General features: G+C 38.7%; 2 protein-coding genes and 1 non-coding gene across 3 annotated transcripts; all 3 read right to left on the bottom strand.

Annotated features, from left to right (window-relative positions):
* Positions 1-2,623: 2,623 nt before the first annotated feature.
* LOC123624136 (platelet factor 4-like) lies at positions 2,624-3,626 on the bottom strand. Its single transcript, XM_045531749.1, has 3 exons — positions 3,428-3,626; positions 2,964-3,093; positions 2,624-2,840 (listed from the first exon to the last, which is right to left on the bottom strand). Exons 1-3 carry the CDS (start codon positions 3,537-3,539, stop codon positions 2,753-2,755), a joined length of 330 nt encoding a protein of 109 aa, XP_045387705.1. The 5' UTR covers positions 3,540-3,626; the 3' UTR covers positions 2,624-2,752.
* Positions 3,627-4,623: 997 nt separating this feature from the next.
* On the bottom strand, positions 4,624-4,762 carry LOC123624930. Its single transcript, XR_006730288.1, has one exon. It is a non-coding gene; the product is annotated as a U4 spliceosomal RNA (small nuclear RNA).
* Positions 4,763-6,512: 1,750 nt separating this feature from the next.
* On the bottom strand, positions 6,513-7,486 carry LOC123624135 (pro-platelet basic protein). The gene is made up of 3 exons (XM_045531748.1): positions 7,255-7,486; positions 6,801-6,936; positions 6,513-6,654 (listed from the first exon to the last, which is right to left on the bottom strand). The coding sequence occupies exons 1-3, from the start codon at positions 7,373-7,375 to the stop codon at positions 6,552-6,554; spliced, it is 360 nt and encodes a 119-aa protein (XP_045387704.1). The 5' UTR covers positions 7,376-7,486; the 3' UTR covers positions 6,513-6,551.
* Between the last annotated feature and the right edge of the window lie 7,080 nt (positions 7,487-14,566).

Raw genomic sequence — 14,566 nt, 5'->3', positions numbered from 1 at the left:
AAAAAGCTAGCGCATATAGGAATAAGAGGGGAAAAAGCCATATGGGAAGAAGAAATGAGTATAAAACAGCTAAGTGCACTGAATGTGCATATGTTTGCTTTTTTACAAGCCCCCTAGAATACAATGTATTTTCTGCCCTGAATTTTAGAAACTGAAGCAGGATGTACATGGCTGAAGCAGAACGGGCCGTGAATATAAGGGGCCTGCAGCTAAAAAGGACCTAGAATCTCAGCAATTCAGACAACATCCCATTTGGTGTGACATCTTCCCCTTCAAAGCCGTGCCTCATGGAGTTCCCAGAGACTCTGACCCTAGGTCAGTGATGGAGATTGAGATGGAAGGAAGGCTACGGGCAAGGGGATGTAACTATGAGCTGGTCCTGACCATCCTGGCCTGCCAACTCTCCTAGTATCTTATCTAGAGCATGGGCTCCAATATGGAATGTTGAAACTTGACTCTTATTAATAAATAAAAGAACTAGAAGAGTGTTTGTAAAGTACATGTCATGATTCATCAGTGGGTTAAGAGAAAACTTTATGGGATTGTGGCCAACATCTTTGAAAAAGTGGAATACAGTAGAATAGGATAGTATGAAAATAAAATATCAGGACACACAGTATAAAGCAAGTGTAAGTATTATATTGTGAATTTGTTTTGTGTGTGTGTTTATGGGCATGTATGGTAATATATATATATATATACACATATATATGTATACACACATATACACACACATACATACATACCTACACACACAATGCATATAAACATACACAGGACTTACATATGTATAAGTGAATGCCAGATCATATTGAGTAGCAGGTTCATTCTCTGGCCAAGGAAAACTTATTCTATTACTCTGGGACTTGGTTTCCTATCTGTAAAATTGAGACAGGAATGTTTCCTAACTAGTTGCAAGGGAATTAAGTAAATACTAAGTGTTTTCCTTTATGATTATGTGCAAATAAATAACACTTTATTGAAAATTAACAATTCACCTTATGACCAAATCAAATGACTAATATTTTAAAAAAGAAAAAGGACAGTTTTGAGGGGTGAAGTTATGGATTTCTAAAAAAATATTTTTCTCTTTATTTCCTCTATATTTTCTGTTATCTATAATTAATATGTGTTGTATTTTATAATGAAAAATATAGCTATATCTTTAATACCAACTAAATCTTCAATGTTCTATGCATTACAGAGGAAATTCCCTTTTTACCACAAAGGCCTTACATGGAAAAGAAGCAAAAATTACAAAAATGCAGAACCACTTCCAAGAGCAAAATATGCTCTGGCAGTTTTGTTTGATTGATAGGAGCCATGACTGTGCAGTAAATGCCTCATTTGTGGACAATTTCTGGTGACTGCCTCCAACCAGTAGGGTTGCAGGTTGTGGGGCTGGAGTACATTTAATCTTTATTACTCTGTGAGTATACAGGGAGTTGCTCTGTGACTTACGCATTTCCCATCAGGAAAGCCCTCTCCCAATGCCCTTGCTGATAAAGAAAGCAACTCCAAAGCATTCTCAGAATAGCGTTAGACCAAGGTAAATCTGAAACAAGAATTTACGAGCCACCAGCATTCCATCACTGGCTGACTTTGCAAAATTTATTTTGGCCTTTGACCCTTTGAGTCACATCTACTAATTGTTGAATATAACTAAGCACGTTTTTTGAGCAGACAGCACATGGGAAATGGGCAAAAAAATACTATACCACTCACACCTCATTTCCAATATTTTCTGCATCAAAGTTCATTTGATCTGAGGAAGTTTATTGCTATTTCAACCTTTTCTGCTGCTTATCACCAAAAATTGCTCTGTTTAATACCTATGCAACACTCCAAACTGAGTGGGATGCTGCAATGAGAGCAATATTGATAGCAATAATATAATTAATATTTGCTAATTTTTAAGCACAGACTGTGTACGAGGAACTATGCCAAGTGTTTTGCATGTATGATCTATTTAGTCCAATCGGCCTCTAGAAGCTGAGAAAGGCAAGGAAATAGATTCTTTTTTACAGCCTTCAGAAGGATCACAGTTCTAAGGACATCTTGAGGCTAGCCTTGTTTTGGACTTGTGACCTCTACAATTGCAAGTTAATAAGTTTGTTTTGTTTAAGCCACTGAGTTTGAGGCAATTTGTTACAAAAGCAATAGGTAACTGATATACCCATATTGCAACACCTTGCCTTTCTCCCCAAGGTATATACCAGTGTCTCCCTAAAGGATGAATGAAAACACCACCTGGCACCTCTCCTGGTTTCCACAGTCTTAATATCTCCAATGTTAAGGAATTCATGGGGACAAAAGCAGAGTCTGATTTATTTACTATTTTTTAAAAGCAGTTTTGCAATACTTTAGTGCTATTTATATTTATTGGCAAAGCTAATTATAACATTAAAGTAGATATGTAACTATGAAGTAAGACAACCATGTAAACATACCAATATGTATCAGCCAATATATAACACCAAGCAAAACCAGTCTTTATTAAACCAACCCTTCCTTCAAAATGTTTTTTGCTTAAAATTCTGAAAATTTATTCTTCTATGAAATGGTGATGTGTCAGCACTATTTTTTGTTCTATCGTTAAGAAATACTTTGACTATAACACAGCTTAATTTATTTTGTTTATTCAAGATTAGAAGAATACAGCAAACAGCAGAAAATTCTTTCAGTTAGACAGAAAGTAAAAAGAAACTAAAATGCATTATATAGCAAAGGCACAGATTAAGGTAGCTAATAGCTAAATCTCTAAAAGTTTCTTAATTATTTTCTTATGTATAGAGGCCTGCGGGTCCAGGCAAATTTTCTGTCCATGCTTCAGCGTGGCTCTGCCAGGGAAAAGAGAAGAGGTGTGACCGTCAGTCTTTGGGTTTGAAGATGTGATTGGACAAGGGGAGGGTGGGCAGAGCAGGCACAGAGTGGGCCCTGACTGAAGCAGTGCAAAGACTCACATCAGTTGGGCAGTGGGGCAGTGGGGTCCGGCCTTGATCACCTCCAGGCTGGCGACATGCTTGGGAGGGACCCGGGAGATGGTCCTCACACACAGGCATTGCAGGTCCCCAACGCCTTCTTCAGGGTCAGCTGAGGGTGGACGGGAGGTGGGGAGACAGACAGGAGTAGGGGAGGCTGTGGTGATTCCATAAGTGGCGGGAGGGGCCTTAGCGATTGTTTGCAGTAGCTTAGGTCCTCCTTTCCTTAGCCACAAATCATACCTCCCTTAGAAAGAAGTTGTACTGGGTTGGTGGGAAAGTGCGCATGCAGCGCTTGGCCATGCGCTAGCACACTTAGCAAGCATGCAATGAAATGTGGCTGGTGTCCTTAGCGTTAAGGACTCCTCCCCAGCCCAGGGGCTTCCTGGGATGTCCTCCCTTCGGCTCCCAATCCAGGTCCCCTCCCTCCTTGCTTTTGCTCTTACCGCTGGCGCTGGTGGTGGCAACCGCAGCAGCTGTCAGGAATAGCAGCCCCAGGAGCAGCAACCCTGGGCTGGCCCGGGGGCAAGAGACCCCTGAGCCCGCTGGGAAGCTCATGTCCTGGAGGTTCCAGCAGGATCCAAGTGTGCAGGGGATGTGGAGCTCTGAAGGCCAGTGGCTGCAGGAACTCAGCAGAGGCCTTTAACCCCCCCTGTCCTCCCAGTCCGGAAGCCTGGGGTGGGTGGTAAGGAACTGCTTTGTGGAAGCTAAGACAGCGCTGTGAAGAGCTGGGGGCTCTGGGCAGCCAAGATTAGAAAATGAACAACTAAAAAAACCCATCAAAAGGCTGTGGTCAGCTTCCCTTGACTCGGAGCTGGTAGTAGAATCTACACCTCCAACTGAAACTTACGTATGTGCACATTTGTGGAGTTAGAAACAGTACTTGAATCTTGCAAGATGTAGGTTTTCTTCCTCACGTGTAATAGTAGAGTTCTCTGTAGTGGTTGTGACACAGCAAATACCCTTCAGGACCCAGACAGTTTGTTTCCTTCCCAACTCCCAAGGGCATTACCAAGAAGTGCCCATTAGCACCCGTCTTTGCCCTTAATTACTATTGAGTTGAGTTTGGCAGCGGTGCTTGCTAAAGATGTGTTGTTTGTAATTGTTTCCTGTTACTAAAATGTTGAATTTAGTCTCCAGGCAATGACTGTTCTGAATTTCCCCTGAATGTGGAAGCCTTCCCCAGTCTCTTGGATGGTGCTCACCAGGCTCTACCGACAATCATCCAATAGACTGTAGGAGGCAAGGTCTAGTATATACATTACTCTTAGAAAAATTACAAAAGTAATATTTGAATGCATACTCAATACTCCTGGATGTTCCTCCATTGGGTCCATCCTGGATAAGAGCCCAGAAGAGGGGGCAAGGAGAGTTTGCAGGGTCACGTCTCCCAGTGCCTGCTGCACCCTCAGCCAGTATCAATGGCAGGGGAAGGGGACAACACTGTTGTGGGGGAGCCACGATGCTCTCTGAAGGAGGACACAGAGCACCTGGGAGTTGAGTGTAAGATGCTGGGGAGCTCAGGGCGGGGGGTGGAATGGAATGGAATCCCACACAGGAAAAGTGAGGTGATCAACATGGACTATCTTTCCTTCCCTGAAAAAGAATGACTTTCTTTTCTTTCTTTTTTTTTTTTTTTCAGTCTCCATAGAGACTGTCAAAAATTGTCAGTGCCAACTATGTTGCACGTCATCATGTGGAGTACTGGGAAAGTTTTCACTTAGCAATAATCACGCCTTGGATAAACCCTATTGGCTATGATACTGCCGCTGTGCGAAGCTGAAAGAGAATGAGTTTGGCTCCTGATCAGGGCAGGTCCACCCTCAACCCAAACCTGACGCTCCCTGCCACACTGATCAACAGTGGAGAAGGGTGTCAGGGCCCCACTGCGTGGAACTAGCCGACGTCCTCATGCCCAGCAGGACCAGACTTCTGCAGGAATAAGCGGTTTAATTACTGGGCCTGGAATTTTCTTTCTCCTGCTCCCCAACCACACGTCTTTTCAGCTGGCTCAGTCCTGTTCATATTTCTGGTGTCAGTTTAATATCCTTTCCTGGGAGGGCCCTTCCCTGACAACTGTTATCTACTTATGTTCCCTTGGTTTTCTATCTTGTACCACCCTCTGCTTTTCCTATTTCTTACAGATGATACACACACACACACACACACACACGAATTATACTTACAGATATGTGCGTGTGTGTTTAAAAATGTTTAAAAGGGTTCTGTTCCCTAAATTAAAAACTCTATGACGTTAGAGGTCATAAAGTTTATCACTACTTTAGCACACCAGCAGGGAGGGAGGGGGGACGGGAGTGGGCAAACTCATTTCGTCTCCTATAACCAGTATGGCATATACAGTTCGCTGTTTGTGTGTCAAGTCCTATTTTGTGTGTCAGTAACACTATATAAATATATATATATAACATATATACAGTAAGCTGTTCATTAGAGAAAGAAGCATCACAGAAAGTGGTGTGGTGTAGTGGTTGAGAACACAGTTTCAAATCCCCAGCCTCATCTACTTAGTGGCAAGTTTTTTATTCTCTTTAAATTTTACTTTTCTTGTCTGTAATACTGGGAATGCTAACAATAATAATAATAACAAATAATTACTTACATTTTTGTATAGGTTATAGTATGACATGCGTGATTTTAAATATCTTGAATGTATTGACTCTTTTAATCTTCATGTCAACTCTATGAGGCAGGCGATATTATTACCCTCATTTTAGATCCAAAGAGATTAAACAACCTGACCAAAGTCATATAGGTTGCAAATGGTGAAGCCAGGTTACCTAGTTATTCTGACTTCACAGGATGTGCTTTTAACTAGATCATAGTTGTCTCATAAAAAAAATGTCAGGGTAAAACATTTAAAATCAAGTTGTTCTTTCTTTATTATTGCAGAAAATACTGGAGTTTTTCTTAATGGAATATGTTAATGCTTTTTCATTATATATTTTTGCTCTATACTTTAAAGGAAATAACCACTACTGACAAGACTCAGATTCTACAACTTTATTATTTTTAGAGTTTGAAGGCTAAAATTAACATTAGGAAAACCTTTCAGAGAATGCTTTGAAACAAGACATACAAGGACTAAGACCTTGAACAACTCTATGAAGTCCCTAAATATGACAACAAACATCTATTGAGCAATTATTCTATTCCAGACTCTGTGTGATTCCTAGTGTCATTGATCATTATGAAATCTACCAATCACCATGGGCATGGCTAGTCTAACAGTAAAGTAGAGCAAGAAATTTAACATCAATGTGTTTGGAAAGGAATTTTCAAATAAAGAAATGCAAACCACTGTACAAGGTTTATCTAAGAATTAGGCAGTAACACATATATTAGTTGTTGAAACTAGGTTTGCTTATTTTCATCTGCTTTCTGTCATCTTTTAAACAGCCTTCTCAGAATAAAATGTGATTTTTAACATAGAATGAAAAACACACCCAGACTTTAATATAGTGATAATAGGTATCCTGGATAAATAAGAACTCCAGAAAGTCAAGGCTTCCCTTCCTGGAAGGTGAAAAGATTTGGCAGAGGGTGAACAGATTAAGCAGCTGACCCGTCACCTTTCAACATTTTCTGGGCTATTTTCTTAACCATCGGGGCTTCTGGGTCCAGGCAGACTTTCCTTCCATCCTTCAGCATGGCTCTGCAAGAGAGAACAGAATTATCTGTGTGTGTCCTGGTGAATATGAATATCAGAACAGATGTGTGAGTCAGGAGAAAACAGTGGAGGTGGTGGGTGGAGGTGGTGGGCTTCCCTAAAGAGGCAATAATACAGAAGCAGGGACTTACATCACTTCGACTTTGTTGCAGTGGGCTCCTGGCTTGATAATCTCCAATTTCTGGATGTTCTTGGGATGAATTTCAGAGACTGTCTTCACGCATGCGCAGCGCAGTTCAAGGTATGGCTCAACATCTACAAATCCACCTAGGGTACAAAATGTGATTCCATTACGGATCGTGGTTATTACCCTCACTTCTCTTATTTGCAAGTTGAGGGTAGTTGCACCTCTCATAAGGCCATTGCAGACATGGTCTATAAACCTTTAGTGACGTCCCGAGCAGAACGCCTGGCACATGGGCAGTGCCCACTACGCTGCCTCCTCCATGTAGACTTGTCAGTGCATGGGCTCTCCCAGCCCCAGGAGCACCAGGATAGTCTTTCCCCCAGACACGGCTACAGAAGAAGCAGCCACAGCTGCAGGGAAGCAGAGCCTCCCCCTTCAGTTTTCCCAAGTTTCTCTACCTTTTCCAATGGTGGAGGGAACCAGAGCGATGAGGAGCAGTGACAGCAGCAGCAACACCTGCAGGACACGCAGTGGCCTGGCACTGGTACAGGAGGTGAAGGCATTGGGTCTGAGGCTCATGGTGGAGACTGAGCTAGAGTTGTTTCTAGAGCCAGGAGACCTCAGCGTGAGGGTGAGTTGCTGCCTAGAAGTCTGCAGCTAAGTGGAATCCTGTGCCCTTCAGATGTCATTTATATATAGTCCCTCAAGGCCAGTAAGGAGGAAGAGGTAGGGAAGGGGGAAATAAGGGCATTGGTGATATACAAGCTGTGCCCAACCCAAATAAAGACAAGATAGGTCAAACTTCCTGCTCAGTTGCATTGTATACATCACTTCCCATTCCTACTCTTTTTCTGAATACCTGTCTCTCTCACATGTGTGAAAGCACTCTCCTTAGAGGTAAGTAAGAACTAGACTGAAATGCTACCCATACATCCTTTGTATGACTATGTAACAATATGCCCTGCCATTCCTATAGTGCAGTTTATAGGCTTAATAGACAATTTATATGCACGTGAAACCACAAACATGTGGACTTTGAAAAAGAGAGTTTTGTTTCCTTTTTGGTTGTCAAAGAAGGCAGATGTTCCTGTTCTGGTTGCTGATAAATGTTGGGATTGGTGTGGAGTATGTGGGTAAAATGTGATCCAATTAGCAACAAAGGCTCATTTTGGATGTTAGCTTATGGGCTCATTCTTTCTTCCAACTATATTACCTTTTGTAATTTTATCTCAGAACTACAAGCAGAACTCATCTTCCTTTCTATTATAAAATAAGCTAGTTGTTTCTACCATCTGAGTATACCCTAAAAAGCAAGACTCAGCATATTCATTTTTTTCTTTTATTTTTATTCTAACAAAAAATAGGTATAATTTGTTGTAAAAGATTCATATACTACAGATATATGTGAAATAAAATATGCAAGTTCCTCTTCATCATTATTCCACATTACTAGTCTCTAGTGATAACCATTGGGAACAATTTGGCATTAGTTTCCTATTCTATCTGCATTCATGTGCACACACGTATACATATATGCATTTAAATGAGATACACAAAATACATAGAAATACACATGTACATGAAGGTATTCATAGGTTTTCTTTATATAAATGGAATCATTCTACACAGATCATTATACGACTTACTTTTGTCCTTTAAAAATATGTGTTCAGCATCCTTTCATGCTAGCTCAGTGGAGTTTTGCCCCATTTTTTTAATGGCTACACAACATCCTATAGTAGGGACAACAGTTGTTCAACCTCAGCCTTGTTGGTGACCTTGAGCATGTTTCCGGTTTTGCACTATTCCCAATTGTAATAAAATCTTTGTTCCTGAGTTCTCAGACCTTAATTAAACGTCTTGGTCTGAGATGCTACGTGATATAAACTGAAGCCCACAGAGATACAGAGGTGTGTATGTCATGCTGCGTCCCATGCCGGCTTGAATGTCATTGTCTGGACCTGTGTCCCATCTATAGGACTTGCCTCATCAACTAAACTGTGCAGTCATGTCCTGGGTTTCTTTTAATGTCTTATGTATCATCATAGCATGTAAGATAATGCAATTCACATTAGATCTTAAACAGCATTGGTGAATAAATCAATGAATATGTATCAGATGAAGGTTTCCTTTCTAATCAGCTACAATTCCCAAAGCAAACTCCATATGAACCAAAGCACCTGTGGAATGAAAAGAGATTTGGAAGACTGGGAATAAAGGCAGAGGCAGGTGCAAGCAGCCGTGGCCCTAACATGACATTATTGAAACTTCTCATATTCTTGTTCACTTTCTGTACCTTTAAAATTTTAGAAGATATTCTCAAAATATTAAATATACAAAATTACTTTCTTTCAAAAGAATGAATATAACAATTTTTTTCTGACCTTATTATTTTTAAATACTCAAACCCATGTTTTTCTGTTGTTTAATGGTTACTGACTAAGCCCACTTAAGTTCTTAGGTCCTGTTTTTGATAATATTCCTTATATTTCTCCACCTCAGCTTTTCTTTTTAATTATAGTTTAGCAGCAGAACATGTTAAACCAAAATGATTTTCCACCTGTCCCAACAGAAAAATTCATCATCTAAGATGCAAGCTTAGAGAAAGGGCTTAAGCTGAAAATTATTACCCCTCTAATAGCTGAGATGTGGAGTCGGTTACAGAGAGAAGAAGCTCAGCAAAAAACAAAGAGAGTTTACTTCTTTCTAGTTCTTCCTGAGTGATGACTTTGCAGCCCTTTCCTATTATTATGATTGAAATATTAATTCTCAAGTCAGATGTACTTTTATTTAAACCTAAGCTCAAAACTATTTCCAGAGCAAAATATAAAGGTTTTTAACATTATTAATGTATCTTTTTTTTTCTTTTCATTACAACCCCCAAAATATACCACTGAGAATATTTTATTGGCTTCACTGGATACTTTTTTCTTCTCATACTTTCACTACTCAAATTTCTTTTCCGTTTCACTCTAAGATTACTCAAAAGTTTCTAATCCTTTTCAGGGAACTATATGAAAAGCGCGCTGCAGTGATGATGCTATCTGAGTTGGTTAACGCCAGGGAGGAGGTGGGCAGACAGCACAATATCACCAAGTCATTGTCTTAATCGACACATGTCTTGTCACGAAAGATACATCGTCAGCAAGGTTCATGGGGAAGTATTAACAAATTTCTTGCCATGAAAATTTCACAAATGTATTAGTCAGCATTTGATATAAAGGAATTTTTTGCTACATTTCATGTATTCTAAAAATATTGATTGAGCATCTGTTATATTATGTGCCAGGCACTATGAAGTTCTCATCTCTGTGTGACTGGTCATTTAACTATTTCTTTTTTTAAAATGAGACCTAAAATATTTGTGCAAAACAATGGGATATAACAAATAGTCTGCCATCACTAAAACTATTACAGCTACTACTGTTCACTGGCATTACTGTCATTTACGTCATTTTCTTCAGTTTCCATGATGAGAACAACCATACCAATGGTGATGAACTGACTCTATAAAAGTGTGTAAAAGGTATTTTAAAGTCAGTTATTCAGTTAAAAGAAGTTAGCTTATTCAAAATTATGATTTAAATGAATGCTAGGAACAGAAACAAGTGTCAGAGGTTCTTGGGTTTTAAAGTACGTTGACAGCCCTTTTTATGAATCTGACATTGTCACCCTGGGTTTTTGTGGTGGGTGGTGGTAAGTTATTTTTATCCCTTTTCCTTTTAGGTCCTCTTATAAATAGAGTCATTTAGGAAATGAGCAAGTTTTCTAAGACACCAAACAGAACTTATCCATTAGCTATTTAAAAAGTATCTAGAGACACTGGAGGAACATTATGTATTAAAATTAAGACATTAAGATTATCTCTCCCTTACATGGAACATTTTGAGCTGACATTTCCTAAATTCTTCTTCCAAGTATAAAAAAAATAAGCTGTCACCTGCAAGTCCATCACAGAAGCAATTGATACAGAAGATCCTAGTAAAATATTGGGTCAATTTGTTAAAGTATTTAATCAGTAAGTTGAACTACTAGCCAATAAAAGAATTTCTATAAGTGCTGAAAGCAAATGTGGTTTCTGTATAGCTCGGAGTTGACAAGAATTGGCAGAACTCAGTTACTCTGGTCCTCCAGCTATTGAGATTCTGTTGCCTACTGCCCAGGACTGAGGAGCAGGTTGGGGATGGGGTACAGAGGGAAGGGGAAAGAGGATTGGGGGGGGATAGTTTCCTGGGTGTGGTTACATAGTAGTTCTGCTATGTTTTGCAGGCCTAGAAATTTTATTTTCATTTTATGTTGATTAATGTCACTTCTTGAACCTCAAATGCATGCATTTCACTACCTATTTATTCATTTGAGGACATTTTAATGCAGTGTTGTTCTAGGGCCTGGAAACACATTAAGAATGTTTATAGCAGCACAATTCACAATTGCAAACATGTGGAAACAACCCCAGTGCCCATTAATCCATGAGTGGATCAATAAACTATGGTATATGTATACCATGGAGTTCTACTCAGCCACAAAAAACAATGGTGATCTAGCACCTTTTGCACTATCCTGGATAGAGCTGGAGACCATTCTACTAAGTGAAGTATCACAAGCATGGAAAAACAAGCACCACATATACTCACCATCAAATTGGTATTAACTGAGCAACACTTAAGTGCACATATAGTAGTAACATTCATCGGGTATCGGGCAGGTGGGAGGGGGGAGGAGGGGATGGGTATATTCACACCTAATGGGTGCGATGTGCACTGTCTGGGGGATGGACAGGCTTGAAGCTCTGACTTGGTGGGGCAAAGGCAATATATATAACCCAAACATTTGTATCCCCGTAAAATGCTGAAATAAAAAAATTAAAAATTAAAACAAAAAAGTTGTTACGAAGCACCAGCAATTCTTTTTTGCCATGTAACAAGTCAGCCAGCATTAAACCTAGTGGCTTAAAACAACAATTTACTTATTTCTGACAGTTCTACTTGTTAATGAGAGGTTCTTCAGCGGAACTCACTTCAGTGGATGCAGTCAGAAGCAAATAAAATCGCTGAAATGTCAAAAAGGGCCTCATTCACATGGGAGGTAGCTGATCCTGGCCGCTGGGGGAGATTTCTGTTGGGCCCCCTTTGTCTTTCTCCTCTTCTTGTAAGTAGCATTATTTTATGTCTCAGGAATAACAGAAATGAGGGAGGGAGGGAGGGAGGGAGGAAGAGGAGGGAAGGGGAAGAAAAGGAACAGGAGAAGAGGGAGGTCAAACGAAGGAAGAAAATAGAAACGAAGTTAAAAAAAGACAAGATACAAGCCTCTCCACTCCCTCCTGTCCCTCCTCTCTCCTCTCCCTTTCCTAGACCTTCCCCTCATCTCTCCTCCCCTTTCTTCCTCTCTCCTTCCTAGGAAGTTCATGGGAAAACTGAGTGTATTTGCTCCAAAAAGACCTTAACTTAGACTGAAAACTCTTCATCTTCATAATCTTCAAATCATAAAAATTTACTGGGATCTCCTGTATCAATTGCTTTTAAGATTGATTTGCGGGTGGACAGTTTATTTCTTTTATACTTGGAAGAATTTGGAAAATGTCAGCTCAAAATGTTCTGTGGAAGGGAGAGATAATCTTAATGTCTTAATTTTAACGGATAATGTTCCTCCAATGTCTCTACATATTTATTTTAATAGCTAATAGAAAAGGTCTGCTATGTAACAAGATTATCAATAAATGGATATTTGATGAATGTTTATATGAAGGAAAATACATTTTTATAGTTTCTATAAATTGACAGAGAATATATACAAAATATATAGTTTCCAGAAGCTTCTTTAAAAAGACTCATAGAAACAAATTTTTAGGAGCACTAAAAATTAATCATTCATACATACATAGAAAGAATATACATAAATAAAAAAAAAGGTCTCGGTTTTCTCGTTTGTAAAACAGAGTTTGGATTAGGAGACTTGGGAAAGGAACAATTGAATAGTATCTATCAAGCATCTACTTTGTTACAGGATAGTGCCGGTAAGATAGACAGTATACCGATTTTACAGATGAGAAAAATGAGTAATGGAGATGTTAAAACAAATTGTCAAGGTCTCATAGGTAGAAATACTCAGAACTAGATTTGAAATGCAATTGCTCTGACTTTGTACTGCACACAAACTGTAAAGAAGTATAACTAGCCTCTCTTGCTGTAAATAAGTCAACTATTTTTTTCTCTTTGTCCAATCCTAGAGATGGATCCAAACCAAACATCATAAATTTATGTGAGGGGAAATATACACTAAAGAGGTAGATTTTCCAGGGAAAGTTCCATGTAATTTCTCTGTATTTAATAAACAGGACTCTAGAATTTGTAGACACAAAATTTTAGACATGAACTCTAGGTCTTTCTATGTTATTACCTCCCCCTACATATTTGAAGTATGAACAATCTTTCTTAAGAATATAATATTAATTTTGCTAAGAATGAACCAGAACTGTCAGCCAAAATCAGAATCATGGTACACTCTCTTCCTTGATTTAGTCAGGGAGACAACTAGAAATCCCTACGTGCTCTTTATGTCTGGTAAATTTCTCATTTTGTAACATCCAGGAAGGACTTCTGACTACACACAACATGAGAGTAACCCACAGCAATTCTTTTCCTTATGCAAGGATTAAAACTATGATATAAAACAAAGCCACTAGTCATATGTTATCATAGATCTTGTCATACCTTTAGGAATTGAAGGATTATGTGAATGTGTCACACCAGGCAGGAAAGTCTGGTAGAATGAAGGACGTTAACTATGTGTTGAAAATTGCCTGGATTGGGGCAGTAATATAGATTAGATTTTAGCTGAGCACTTGTTTAATTCCAAGTAATCTAAAACATATCCCCAGAAGACATACACTATATTAATTTTCACCAGATATGTTAGTCCTGAGTTTGCTAGTGGCAGGATCAAGTAGCAGTGGTCATAGTGGTGAGCAGTAGTTGTCACTGAGGTTCTTGCATAGGTTACTGTTTGGTAATAGACTATAATCTATTTTCCTTATGGAGTGACCAATTGTAGAATGGACAGGACAACTAGAATTGCAAGGATATTACAAATCAGGTTTTATTCTGTGGTCTATGAGTAAACTAAACTTACCACTTTTGCTTCAGGGAAAAACAAAGATCTTGAATGGTGATAAAAAAGAAAGTTGCTGGTAATGTTTATTTCTTCACAAAACTTGTATTTTACCCATCCAAAGTGCAATTAATATGGTTTAATTTATTACTCTTGGTTGTTATTTAATAAGTATTTCAGGGTGACATAACAAATCAAGGATTGTATAAACACTGAAATTTAGAGTTCAAACATTTCTGATAATTTGGTTTGCTTTTTACTGTTTCCCCAAGATTAGTGGATAATTCATAGGTTCAGAAAAAAAAAAGATACTATTTGAGAAAACAAAGAGATATCACAGAAGTTTAAAGATTTTTTAAAAAATTAGAGTTATTTTGTACTTTTCTATATCATTGAAAAAATTGTCAGCAAACCCATCTCTTTCAATCTACTCTAGGTTTTTCCATATCTCTGTATCTCTCTCTTTCTGTTTATCTTATATAGCTATATCAATACATATAATAGAAAAAATATTAATCTAATTGATATTTTATATATGAGAAGAGAGATCAAGAAATACAGAAGAACCTAGGATGGATATAGATATGCTAACAATATATTAGCGTATTCTAATATATACAAATAATGCCAATGTAAGCATATATGATATATTAATCCAATCAC

The sequence above is a fragment of the Lemur catta genome, chromosome 19, assembly GCF_020740605.2.
Source record: "Lemur catta isolate mLemCat1 chromosome 19, mLemCat1.pri, whole genome shotgun sequence".
Taxonomy (NCBI): Eukaryota; Metazoa; Chordata; class Mammalia; order Primates; family Lemuridae; genus Lemur; species Lemur catta.
The sequence above is the reverse complement of the archived record's forward strand: the minus strand, read 5'-3'. Positions and strand labels throughout refer to the sequence as shown.